At 50.8% G+C, this 13,953-nt stretch overlaps 1 protein-coding gene across 1 annotated transcript in view; it reads left to right on the top strand.

Annotated features, from left to right (window-relative positions):
• The first annotated feature begins 338 nt into the window (after positions 1 to 338).
• The window catches only part of OLFM2 (olfactomedin 2), a 60,679-nt gene continuing 47,064 nt past the window's right edge, over positions 339 to 13,953 (top strand). Inside the window, exon 1 of the mRNA XM_060630163.3 lies at positions 339 to 574. Within this exon, the coding sequence (XP_060486146.2) occupies positions 497 to 574 (78 nt within the window). The 5' untranslated portion in view covers positions 339 to 496. The remainder of the gene's footprint in view (positions 575 to 13,953) is intronic.

The following is a 13,953-nucleotide window of genomic DNA, read 5'->3' as shown; positions in this document are numbered from 1 at the left end:
TCTTTAAGGAGGGGGCCTCTCACGTTCTCTTCTTGGTTGCCAGGCCTTCCTCTTACTCCCCCCCGCCCCTTGACCCCCATCCCACCCCTATTTTCAACGTGGGAAATGTCCTGGGAGGGTGAAATTTACAAACACGTGACGGAAACCCCTCCCCCATCCCCGTGACCCTCCCCCATCGGGCCTAGGGGACTGCGGGGCCTGGTCCCCAGCTCTCCTCCCCAGTGCCAGCTCCTCCCCGTTCCCCGCCCCCAGACCCACGCTGGGTCCGCGCCCGCAGACGAGCTGGGGGCGGGGCGGGGGGCGGAGCCCTCAACAAAGACTAGGAGCGCGCGAGGGGGGGCGGGGGTGGGGCGGAATCCCGGCCGCCGGCGAGGCGGGGGAGGCGGCGGCGAGGGTCGCCCCGGCCGGGCGGGCGGGGTCGCGCGAGGTGGCGGTCCCCGCGCCCAGGCGCCGCTAGGGCGGGCGGGGGGACGGGACGCCGGGCCGGGGGCGCGTCATGTGGCCGCTCACGGTCCCGCCGCCGCCGCCGCCGCTGCTGCTGCTGCTGCTGCTGTGCTCAGGCCTCGCCGGACAGGTAGGGGCCTGGCGGGCAGGTGCAGGCGCGAGGGGCTCCAGGAGGGGAGAGGGTCCGAGCGGGTCCCGGCAGAAACGCGATTTGGGGGCTCCATAAGCCCCCCCCCCCGGGGCTGAGAGGGGCGGGGGTCGCAGCGGGGGAGGGGCTGGACGTGCACCCCGGCTTGGGGGGAAGAGGGGCTTCACATCCAGCCTCAGGCTGAGATGCCTTGGGGGACAGTGTGACCCCAGCTTCAGGGCTCTCAGCCTCTCATTGCCCCGGAGCCCACACCCGCCATCTCACTGGGGCTGAGTGGGGTTGCAAGGGCAACTTCAGGGGGCCTTGGGGTGGTGCTTACCCCACACTTCCCCCGTTACGGCAGGAGGTGCCCGAATTCTGCAGCCGCCCCTCCCCACTCCTCACCTGAACCCCCAGTGTGGGGAAGAGGGCGGGACTCACGTGCGAGTGACTGACGGGGACGTGTGTGAGGTGTTGGGGGGCTGCTGGGTAAACGTGTGTCTGTGTCGAGGCTGGGTGTGACTGAGAGTTTGTGGGTTGGGCTGTGCGCGAGTTGGGGGTGTGATGGGAGAGGGTGTTTGTACGTGACGGGGGGTCTGTGTGTGACAGCGGGAGGCTGTGGCCGGAGGGTTGATGTGACCGTGGGAGGCTTGGGAGGCTGCCACCCGGAGTTGTGTGTCCGTGTGACTGGTGTATGGGAGCGAGTGAGGACTGTGCTCATCCCGGCGGTATTTGGGCAACTGAGCTGTGTGTGAAGGTCTGTGTGTGTCCCCATGATTCTGTCCATCTGCCTGGGGGTCGTACAAAATGTGCGTGAGCAGGTGTGTGGCCGTGCAAGAATCTGGGGTGACCGTGTGCTATTCTGCGCCTTTGAGTGAATCACTGTAAAAGGGGAGCGAAGGGGCGCCTGGGGGGTTCAGTCGGTTGAGCGTCCGGCTTCGGCTCAGGTGATGATCTCACGGTCGGTGAGTTCGAGCCCCGCGTCGGGCTCTGTGCTGACGGCTCAGACCCTGGAGCCTGCTTCGGATTCTGTGTCTCCCTCTCTCTCTGCCCCTCCCCTGCTTGCTCTCTGTCTCTCAAAAATAAAAAAAACATTAAATTTTTTAAAGGGGAGTGAAGAGCAGGGGCTGTGTGTGCAAACGTGTGCATCCATGCGTGCGCGCGCGCGCTGGTGCCTTGTGCACTCCATCCATGCTTTCACAGAAAGAAGCAAGCCTTTCTCTCCATAGTACCCCCATCTCTCCGGCAGGCTTGAGGGGCCTTGCAAAATGTGGGGGGGGGGGGGTGTCCCGGTTTTCTTCGGCTATCGGGAAACCTCGTTCCTCCTCCATCTTGGAGGTGGGAGCCCCCTCAGGTTCTCAGATCTGTAGGAGCTCAGAGGGAAGCCGGAGTCTAAAATAACAATGATAATACAGCTAACGTTTATTAAGTGTTTATTATGTGCCGGGCGCTGTTTCAAGCACACAACATGAGCGAAAGCGTTGAACCCTCCTGGCACCTCCTAGAGCACGTTAGTACTGCCTTCGTTTTACAGATGGGGAAACCGAGGCACAGAAGAGTGAAGTCATTATGTCGAGCTCACATAGCTAGGAGTGGCAGAGCCAGGATTGAACCAAGGCAGTCCGGTTCCTGAGCCCACACATTTACCTTCTTGTTAAATAATTCACTCCATGGGTGTAGACAGCGGCTATGTCGACACTACGAGGTTTTTTTTAGGTAGAAGCTCCGAGGAAAAATAGTGCTGTACCTTCTCTTTCCTGGTCAAGAGAAGAAAGGACTCAGACCCTTATCCCCACCCCAGGGGGCGTTGTGAGGGGTGGAGGCCAGACTCTAAATAGGATCTTCAGACAACTAGGAGAGGTTGTGGGGTCCCAGGGACCCACATCCTGGCTGGGTACGGAAGCGTGCTCAGTGCCTGGCTTCAGTCCGCACACGGTAGATACTCAATTGATATGTCAGCCAGAGAGAAGTAGAGAGAGACCAAAAGAGGCATAAGGGTGAGAGAATGCTGGTTAAAAATGCACCAGGAGTGAAGGTGAATTTGGCTTCCAAGAAGGATCCTGGGGAACCACCACCTCGGGATTCTCCCGCACCCCTGCTAGCCCCTGGGGAACTTTAGATTTCTTGACCTGTCGCCAAGGTCGGCTAGGGGCGCAGGAGAGTGCAGTGAAAGGTGCTGGGGGCGGGGGAGGGGGGGGTTAAGTTTACAGACCCCAGAATGGGGAGGGACTAACATGGGGATTCTTGGAGGCGGGGCCAAAGGGGGCTGCGTGGGGGCGGGACCAGACTGGGTTAGGAAGGCGGGGCTAAACGGTGGGTGGAGCGGAGCTAGACTGAGGTTATCGGTTGGGGTCGGTGGGGGGGTCCTGCAGCTGGTTGCAGTGCCTCCAGGCGGCCACCATGGGCACTACAGGGTCATATACTGGTCTCTGCCCCTCGCTGCCCACCCAGCCTGGCGCCCCAGAGAAGGAAGGGCCCTGAAGAATGAATGCTCTGTCCCCTCTCCACCTCCCCCACCATTTCTCCCCATAGCCCCCTTCTCAGTCCCTGCTGGGCCCTGGGCTCATGAATCCAGGCTAGAAATCCTTCATGTGTCCATCCGATCAACAGATATGAGTAAGCACTGGGGATATAGCCATGGACCAAGTTATCAAATCCCTGCCCTCCTGGAGCTGATCTTGTGGCAGGAGAGACAGGCAAGAACTGAACAAATATATAATACAGTGTCAACAATGAAATGAATATGTAAAATGCAACTGGCATGAAGAATAATGCATCGGATGAAGGGGATGAAAGAGTGATGGTGTGGGTGGCTATCTGAGCAGGTGTGGTCCAAGATAGTGTCTCTAAGGAGGCGGGACTTGAGGTGACCCCTGAGGGAGGTGAGAGAGGATGCCTTCTGAGTACCCAGGGGAACAGCATTCAAGGCAGACGGAACAGCAAGTATGAAGGCCCTGATGGGAGAACACCCTGGGATGTTTGAGGAGCAGCAAGGAGGCTGGTGTGTCTGGAGAGGAGTGAGTGGAGGGGAAGGGGCAGGGGGAGGTGGTGGTGGTGGTGATGAGGCCAGGGAAGCCAGGAGGGGGCAGACCAAGTGGGAACTTGTGGGCAGTAGACAGGAGTTAAGATTTGACTGTGAGAACAGGAGAATGGCCCCTGTCAGAGGAGCCAGCCATCCATCCATCCATCCATCCATCCATCCATCCAGGGTCTGTTCACGTGTTCTGGGTCCGGCCTGTGAATGTTCTGGAGACTACCGGATAGCTTTCCCTGTGAGAAAGAGGCCCACTTCCTAACCCCTGGGAAGTCCTCCCTAAGATCTAGCTATATTCTTGGCCACTGTCTGGGTTTGAAGTCATTTCTTCCCCGGGGTCCCCATAGGATGGGGGGTGGGGAGTAGTTCAGTTTGTACTGCAGACCTCAGGGCTTTCGCACTTGCCATTTCCTCTGCGTGGGACACCGTTCCCTCCCTCTCCTTCTGTTTAAATGACACCTCCTCCGAGAGGCCCACCCTGACCAACCATCTAAAATGACCTTCCCGTGGCCCCTCTCTGATCTGTTACTCCTCTTTTTCTTCATAGCCTGTCACTACCTCTCCACTCATTGTCTGTCTCCCCCTCGAGCGGGAGCTCATCAGGGGCCAGTGGGCTTTGTTGCATCTCCAGTGCCTACAACAGAGCCTGGCACACAGTAGGTGCTCAACAAATATCTGTTAAAATACAAACTTGAGTGACTGGATGGATGAATGTCCCTCCTCCTCCCACAGGATCTCTTTCTTTCGGAAACAGTGGGACTCTTGTACCAAAAGAGGGGTGAGGGAACAACTATCCCCTCGGGCCATCCTGTACCCGTTTCAAGTCAACCACTGCTCTTGGATCGGAGGCATCAGGAAAACCCATCTTCTTTATCTGTGCCTCAAATTCTACCATTATAGGGCACCACTGTTTGAGGTTAACACGCTGTTCTCCTGGGCTCCTTTAGCAAATGGAAATGTCCGGTGCTCGCTTAGGCAGCACATATACTAGAAAATGTAAATGTCCCAGGTAGAAGGCAGCAAAAGGAGGTCTTGAGGACTCTCAAAAAGTCAGTGAATTGGACATTTTCTTCCTAGGGAAGAATGGGGTCAAGCCTGGGCCCAAGACGAAAGAGCTGGGCTGCCACCTAGTGGTGAAATGAGGTTTGTGCAGAGATTCTGTGTCCCCGTGGCCATGGTGAGGATGTGCAGGCAGATGTCCCGGTGTGTGTAACTGCCCTGGCCAACTGAGGTGTCAGTGCAACTGAGGCACTAGTCTCAGGTGCAGAACTGTAGGGGGTGCCCCCCAAGAAGTCAGAAACCAAGATAAATAATATCTTAAGATCAAAATTGATGTAAAAAAAAATCTGTGATACAAAAATGTCAAAATTGTAAATGAACGTGGGCACTAACCCTGCACTTGAAGGACTCAGCTCTCACTTGCCTCACTCTGCCCCTGGCTCTATAGGAGTTCATCTGGTGTGTGTGTGTCTGTTTCAGAACCACGTCCTTGGCATTGACCAAGCTGGGCATAGGGACATGCGTGTGCCATAATCACGTCTGTGGGTATGTGTTCACAGTGACTCTTTTCATATGGGCTGACCATGTGCACGTGTATGGGTTTCTCATGAGCCTGGCATCAGGTGTGGGCCGTGGCTTTGTGTCCCTGCAATTCAGTGTCAGGGCCTTGGAGGCAGTCACTTGCTGTTTTCACGTATTCGTGCACTCACGTGTTCATTTAGAAAGCGTTCATTTGGAGTCTTCTGTATTTTGAGCCTCACACCGGACACCAAGGTCTGGATGATGGCTTGAGCCCTCACGGGGTGGGATGTGGAAGATTTAGCTTCTCTGAAGCGGAGTCTAGCTGTGCTGGGGAGAAGGGAGTTGTGACAGGGGCAGGAGAACTCGTTCCCGTGTTTCGGGCACTCTTGTCCGAGAACACAGATATGCCTTTGTGCTGAGTGGGAGGCTGGCGCATCACACCACTTCATCCATCCACAGCTCAGCCGCAAACCAACGAGAAGCCAGGAAGAACAGAGACGAGTGAGAACAGATTCCATGGAGTCTGTGTGCAGAAGCTTATTTGTGTTGCTTCTGGGAGCCCCCGGAGGCTCTCGGTGCCTGTTGACTCCTACTTTAGCAGAGAGCCCGATGCAGGGCTCGAACTCAGGAACTTTGAGATCATGACCCGAGCCGAAGTCAGATGCTCAACTGCTCCACCGACTGAGTCACCCAGGGACCCCTCCTTTGCCCATTTTTGAAACCAGGTTGTTTGTTTTTCTTTTGGTTCAGTAAGACGTTTTAAAGTAGTTTGTAGTTCTAGCAAACCCGGCCAGCTCGCATCGAAGCCCTGCTTAGCAGACGAGGAGACAGGGAGTCACAGCGTGAGAAGAAAGAAACCAAAAGGCAAAGACAGTTGAAGCCATTGAAAGAAATGGCAAATAGCCCCTCGCCTTTTGGGCCCTGAAAAAGTTCTGGTTGTTCCCAAGAAAAATACATGATAAACCCGATTCTTTCTCTTCCTAATTTCTATATTAATTCCCATGCGAAAGACACCAAGCGAGCCACTGGGCATGTGGAAGGGTGTGACACAGCCGACTGTGGGGTAGTTCTCAGGATTAAGGAAGTGTGTGTGTGTGTGTGTGTGTGTGTTTAGTTTTTTTTAAATTATGGCAAAATACACAGAACATAAAATTTACCGTCTGAGCCATTTTTATGTTACTTTAAAAAAAATTTTTTTAGCTTATTTATTTATTTTGAGAGAGAGAGAGAGAGAGAGAGAGAGAGAGAGAGAGAGAGCATGAGTGGGGGAGGGGCAGAGAGAGAGGGAGAGAACGAATCCCAAGCAGCCTCCACGCTGTCAGTGCGAGGCCTGCTGTGGGCCCCGATTTCGTGAACCCACGATCCATGACTCAAGCCAAAAATCAAGAGCCGGATGGATGCCTGAGCGACTGAGCCACCCAGGCGCCCCTCCGCCATTTTTAACGTTAGGTCCGTTCACATGGTTGTGCGACCGTCCCCACCGTCAGTCTCCAGAACTCTTTTCATCTCGCAAGACTGAAGTTCTCCGTCTTAAACAACTCCTCATTCCCCCCCTCCTCCAGCCCCTGTGAACCCCCTTCTGCTTCCCGTCTCTATGAATTTGATGACGCTAGGTGCTTCATGTAAGTGGAACCAGGAGATATTTGTCTTTTTGAGAATGGCTTCTTTCCCTCGTGTCAGACCTCCCTCCTTTTTTAAGGCTGAATGCTGTTCCACTGCATGGATTTACCACATTTGGTCTTTCCGATTGTCCTTCCATAGACATTTGGATTGCTGTTGTGCATAGTGCTGCTGTGAGCGTCGGGTGCAAATATTTCTTTGAGACCTTGCTTCTAACTCTCGGGTGTGTACCCAGAGGTGGGATTGCTGGGTCATATGATAATAACATGTTTACTTTTCTGAGGAGCGAAAAGTTTCCCACAGCGGCCGTGCCATTTTAAATACCCACCAACAGTGCACGAGGGTTCCGATCTGTCCACTTCCTCGCCAACGTTGTCGTCCCCACTTGACTTTTTGACTTCAGCCCATCTTGATGGGCCGTGATGTGTGATCTCTCATTTTGGCTTTGATTTCCATTTCGTGAAGAGTTAGTGGGGCGCCTGGGTGGCTCAGTCGGTTGACGGTCCATCTTCGGCTCAGGTCACGATCCCACGGTTCGTGGGTTCGAGCCCCACGTCGGGCTCTGTGCTGACAGCTCAGAGCCTGGAGCCTGCTTCGGATTCTGTGTCTCCCTTTCTCTCTCTCCGTCTTTCCCCTGCTCACAATCTGTCTCTACCTCTCAAATATAAAATGAACATTAAAAAAATTTTTTTAAAGAGTTAGTGATGTTGGGCTTTTTCTTATGTGTTTATTTTTGTTTGTATAGCTTCCATTTGTCCATTTTTTATTAAAAACTTTTTTTTATACTTGGGAGAGAGAGCAGGGGTGGAGCAGAGAAAGAGAGGGAGACAGAGGGCCTGAAGCAGGCTCTGGGCTGAGAGCAGAGAGCCCGATGCAGGGCTCGAACTCAGGAACTTTGAGATCATGACCCGAGCCGAAGTCAGATGCTCAACTGCTCCACTGACTGAGTCACCCAGGGACCCCTCCTTTGCCCATTTTTGAAACCAGGTTGTTTGTTTTTCTTTTGGTTCAGTAAAAGGTTTTAAAGCCAGGAATGAGACGGGGCTGGATTTGTGTGAGGGCCAGAGCCTCTGGCTATAACGCGGAAAACACTGGAGCGGGAGAGTAAAGGCATGAAGACAGGATCACCTCAGGAGCCGACAGGGCCTGAAGCCCACTGGTGGCAGCCAGAGGCCGAATGGAACCAACACTTGGGGAATGTTGTGCCTCTCGCTGTCTGGGGTCTGAGGTCCTTGACAGGGACAGACGTCTCCTTCCCAGCCACCTCCTGGAGAATTCTGAACCAGGCAGGAAAGCAGAGATGACGGGAAGGGTGTGGGGCTCTGAGTCTTCCAAGGAGAAGGGGAGACATGTTTCAACACCATTTCCAAACACTTGTCACCAGACCCAGTGCTGAAGGCAGGCACGGGCTAGAAGATGAACACCGTTTGTGTTCTGAGGCATGCAAAGCCGTGTATGTGTGGACGTGAATTCGTGCCTTTCTCAAGGGTGCCTGAGTACCGTGGGGGCCAGGATGGCCTCGACAGAGGGCACGTGGCTGACTGCAAAGGACGCTTAGTTTTGCTTGGTTTGCGTTACTTGCTCTTCTACCGGAACGTTCTATCATGTTTACCTGCTGCACCTCAAACAGGGATGGAACTTATGTTTTCATACTTGATACCTGAATTCATATATTTGAGTACGTTTTCTTTTTTTTTTTTTTAAGTTTATTTATTTTGAGAGAGACAGAGACAGCGTGAGTGGGGGAGGGGGAGAGGGCGGGAGAGAGAGAGAATCCCAAGCAGGCTCCACGCTGCCAGCACTGAGCCTGATGTGGGGCTCGAATTCAGGAAACCGCAAGATCGTGACCTCAGCCAAAACCAAGGGTCAGACGCTTAACCGACTGAGCCACCCAGGCGCCCCCGAGTAAATTTTCTTCTTGACGGAAATCCTATCTACAGAGCGATACACAAATCACGAAGGTGCAGCTTGATAAACTGTCTTCAAGCGACGTGGTGCTAACTGGCACCAGGTAAAGAAATAGAACTTTGCAAGTATCCAGAAGTCCCTTCGTGCTCCTTCTAGCTGCCACCTGTTCCCCAAGAGTTACCGCTAAGCTAACGTCTCTCACAACTGCACGGGTTTGGCTAGCTTTATAACCTTTTTTTTTTTTTAATGTTATTTTATTTTTGAGAGAGAGAGAACGAGAGAGAGAGCGAGAGAGAGAGAGAGCGCGCACATGAGTCTGAGAGGGGACAGAGAATCCCAAGCAGGCTCCGTGCTAACAGCACAGAATCCAGATGTGGGGCTCGAACTCACGAACCATGAGACCATGATGTGAGCCGAAGCCGGTCGCTTCACCTACTGAGCCACCCAGGCGCCCGGCCAGCTTTATAACTTGAAGGCATGAAATATGTAGTTTTGGGGGCCCGGCTTCTTTTGCTTAACATTATGTTTGTAAGATTCCACATATTACTGTTTTGTTTTCGTTGCCTGTTTTCATCACTTGATGACATTCTATTATGTGACTCTCCCGTGATAGATTCGTTGTACTGTTTCTGGGCATTTGGGCTGGCGAAGTTTCTGGCTGACAGGAAAGGTGTGGCTATAAATATTCTGACACTGTCTTCGGTGAACGCTCATTCGCATTTCCGTTGGGTATTAGTAAATACTGATTGACGCATTGAGTCGTCGCAGGGCTGGGTGTCTCCAAGCCTGTGGTCACACTTTTGTTGACTGAACAAGATGCCTCCTAGTTTTATGTATGTTTCTGTTTAAAAAACACCTTGTTTCTTTCTTTTTTTTAAAAAAATTTTTTAAACGTTTTTTATTTATTTTTAAGACAGAGAGAGACAGAGCATGAGCGGGGGAGGGGCAGAGAGAGAGGGAGGCACAGAATCGGAAGCAGGCTCCAGGCTCTGAGCCGTCAGCACAGAGCCCGATGCGGGGCTCGAACTCACGGACCGTGAGACCGTGACCTGAGCTGAAGTCGGACGCCCAACCGACTGAGCCACCCAGGCGCCCCACACCTTGTTTCTTATATATTGTTGATTCATTACGTCTGACTTAGGCTCCGGTCAGGGGAGCCTCTGGTCATGATTTGTGAGTTCGGGCCCCACATCAGGCTCTGCGCTGAGAGTGCAGAGCCTGCTTGGGATTCTCTTTGTCTCTCTCTCTCTCTCTCTCTCTCTCTGCCCTTCCCTGCTTGTGTGCATTCTCTCTCTCAAAAATAAATATATACACTTTTTTTTTTTTTAAACAGAGCTAAAACAAGAAGGCAGAGTATGGTCGTATTGGACTTCATTTGGGAACCTGTGTGTTGCTGACTCCATTTTTGCTGCTGTGTGCATGTCCATGAATAACCACCAAAGCCCCAGGAGTATCAATGTGGGGGTTACAAATAAGTTGTCATGAGTTGGTGAGTTTGCCAATATGGAATCTGCAAACGATGAGTCTCAACTGTATACACTTAGGAGAAGAATTGCTGAGTTGTAGGAACATGTGTGTGTGTGTGTGTGTGTGTGTCCAGATTTTGTATCCGTGTCTGTATCTATCCATCCATATCTTATATAAATTAAAATTAAGATATGAGTGGGGCGCCTGGCTGGCTCAGTCAATAGAGCATGTGACTCTTGATCTCGGGGTTGTGGGTTTGAGCCCATGTTGGGTGTACAGATTACTTTAAAAACTCTTTAAAAGAATGGGGCACCTGGGTGGCTCAGTGGGTTAAGCATCTGACTCTTGGTTTCAGCTCAGGTCCTGATCTCATGGTTCATGGGTTTGAGCCCCACGTCGGGCTCTGTGCTGACAGCTCAGAGCCTGGAGCCTGCTTTGGATTCTGGTCTCCCTCTCTTTCTGCCCCTCCCCGACTCACGCTCTTGTCTCTCTTTCAAAAATGAATAAAGATTCAAAAAATCTTTAAAAAAATTAAGATGAGTTTTCTGTTGTATATAAGGATTGCAAATATCTTCTCCTACTCTGTGGCTTGTTTTTTCATTCTCTTAATGGAGTTTTGATCAATGGGCTTTCTCAACTTTTAATGTTATTTTATTTTAGAGAGAGAGAGAGAGAGAGAGAGAGAGGGAGAGAACGTGCGAGTGGGGGAGGGACAGAGGGAGAGAATCCCAAGCAGGCTCCACGTTCAATGCCAACCGGATATGGGGCAATCCCATGACCCTGGGATCATGACTCAAGCCAAAATCAAGAATTGGACGCCACCCAGGTGCCCCAGAATTTCTTAATTCTAATGTAGTTCAAATAATATTTCCCCCCTTTAAAGTTAGTGATTGCTAGTGTCCTGTTTTAGAAATCTTTGCCTACCCTCAGAGTAATGAAGATATTCTTCTATATTTTCTTCTAAAAGATTTTGTGTTTACCTTTCACATTTAGATGTACAATCTATACGGAATTGATTTTTGCACAGGATGTGAGGTAGGGATCAGCATTTATTCTTTCCCCTGTGAATACACCCAGTTGACTGTGCACCATGTAAACTCTGGAGCTCAGCTGTCTGGTATAGTATCCTGGGGGCCTTTGGGAAATATCTTAGCATCTCAGTGCCTCTGTTTCCTCATTTTAAAAATGGGAATTATAATCCTATCTAGTCTTGTAATCCTGTCTCCTTCTACTCAGTGATAGTCTGAGGGCTAAGTGAGTTATTACATGTAAATTCCTGCAAATGATACCTAGTACACGATAAGTACTCAACAAGACTTAGCAACTACTGTTATTGTTTCTGACCATTGTGAACTCTTCTCCTCCTGAGAATCTTCAGGTGAAGGGAAAAAACATTTCTTTCTGTAGCTCCTGGTCCTGGTGCATTCACCTTGCTCTAATGGAATACCATGGACTGAGAGTCTTATAAACCACAGACATTTATTTCTCACAGTTCTGAAGGCTGGAAGTTCAAGATCAAAGTGTTGGCAGATTTGATGTCTTCTCGTTCTGTCTTTACACGGTGGGAGGGAGAGAGAGCTCTCTGAGTCTCTTCTATAAGGACACCAATCCATTCATGGGGGCCCCACCTCATGACCTAATCATCTCCCAAAGGCCCTTCTCCAAATACTGTCACATTGGGGGTTAGGTTTCAACATAGGACTTTGGGGGCGGGGGACATAAATATTCAACTGTAGCACTCTCCAACACAGTGCTTAGAGTGAGAATGATGATGGAGAAGAAGGGATACTTTCTGGAGATATTTCTGCATCAAGATCAGGGGGCATTGGTGCTGGTTTGGATGGAGTAGGGAAGGAGAAGGAAGGGTAATGGGAGCACAGACTATAGTTTTGGGTTGTTTTAATATTTGTTAATTTTTTTAATGTTTATTTGTTTTTGAAGGAAAAAGAGACAGAGTGTGAGTGGGGGAGGGGCAGAGAGAGACAGAGACAGAGAATCCGAAGCAGGCTCCAGGCTCCGAGCTGTCAGCACAGGGTCCGGCGCAGGGCTTGAACCTACAAACTGTGAGATCATGACCTGAGCCGAAGTCGGACGCTTAACCAACTGAGCCACTCAGGCGCCTCGATAGTTTCTAACTGTGGATCTATTTGGGCCAGGACCAGGGTGAGGCAAGCAAGGAAACTGGGGCACAAAATTTAAGGACTCATTCTGACATCAGCACAACTGTAGGGCACCTCAGGGAGAGGGCTTGCAGGGGAAATTTAAGAATGCCCTCTTAACAGTTTACATGCCATGAAATCTACCTGTTTCAGTGTGCAATTCAGCGACTTTTTAGTAAATGTGTGGAGTTGTGCAAACGTCACCCCAAGCCAGTTTTAGGACATTTCCATCACCCCTAAAAGATCCCTCATGCCCATTTGCAGTCCATCCCCCCCCCCCCCCCCCCCCCGTTCCAGACAGTCACTAATCTAATTTCTGCCTCTGTTGATTTGCCTTTTCTGGACGGTGTGTGTAGATGGAACCATAGAAAACATGGCTTTTTGTATCTGGTTTCTTTCACTTAGCAATATTTTCTTTTTAATTTATTTTAATTAATTAATTAATTTTTTTAGGGAGAGAGAGACAGTGCTTGCACTCATGAGCGGGGAGGGACAGAGGGAGAGAGAGAATCTCAAGCAGGCTCCACGCTCAGCACGGCGCCCAATGGGGGGAGCTCGTTCTCACAACCGTGAGATCATGACCTGAACTGAAATCAAGATTGGATGCTTAGCTGGCTGAGCCACCCAGGTGCCCCAGCAAAATATTTTTGAGGCTCATCCACGCTGTAGTGTATATCTGTAGTTTGTTCCTTTTTATTGCTGAGTAACATTCCCTTGTATGGACGTACCACAATTTTTTAATCCATTCGCTAGTTGATGGGCATTTGGATAGCTTCGTTCACAATGGAAAATACTCGCACGAATATTCACATACAAGTCTTTCCATGGACGTATGCCCTTATTTCTCTCGGGCAGATGGAATTGTTGGGTCTTATGGTAAGCTTCTGTTTAATGTGTTAAGAAACCACTAAATCGTTTCTCAAAGTGGTTGTAACATTTTATATTCCCACTAGCAATAGGTTCCCATTTCTCCACATCATCACCAGCGCTGCCTGTCTTTCTGATTGAGTTTGTGCTGGTGGGTGTCATGTGCTGTTAGTTTTATGAGAGACAAATGGAAATGTCCACGAAGCTGATGGGCAGAGGGGTCTGAACTCCAGTTGGAGAGCTGGGCTGTAGATATACCTTTGGGAGCCTCAGCCACGGGTTCATTTAGTCAGTCAATCAACAACATTTTTTTGAGCACCTGCTATACACGTGCCAAGCACTATTCTAAGCCCTGGGGTTTCGTTGTGAAAAATACAGGCACGCAGGTGCCCTTGTGAAGTTGAAAGTCTTATGGACAAGACCGATCATAACAAATAAAAGTAACCTCCCACGTTGATCATTGCTGTTCAAGAAAATAGAGCAGAGTAAGGGACAGAGAGTGGTGTGGACTCATATCATCAATGAGGTGGCCAGGGACGGTCTTTTCAGAGTGGCCGTGTCACTCAGAGTTCAGTGAGGGAAACGAAGCACTCTAGGTGTTTTCAAAAGAGGAAATTCAACACAGGGAATTGGTTAGATGGAAGAGTTGAGAAGCCGAACTGATGGGATGATCAGGGAATCCAGCAATAAGCCACAGCACAAGGCTGCTTAAGGGACCCGATAAATGGGTGTTGTGGTGAGGAAGGAGCTCTTGTGTGGTTGTGGGACCATGGAGGGGGTGGGGCCACTGTAAGAACACACCACAA

The sequence above is a fragment of the Panthera onca genome, chromosome A2 (assembly GCF_046562875.1).
Source record: "Panthera onca isolate mPanOnc1 chromosome A2, mPanOnc1 haplotype 2, whole genome shotgun sequence".
NCBI classification, from domain to species: Eukaryota; Metazoa; Chordata; class Mammalia; order Carnivora; family Felidae; genus Panthera; species Panthera onca.
The sequence above is the reverse complement of the archived record's forward strand: the minus strand, read 5'-3'. Positions and strand labels throughout refer to the sequence as shown.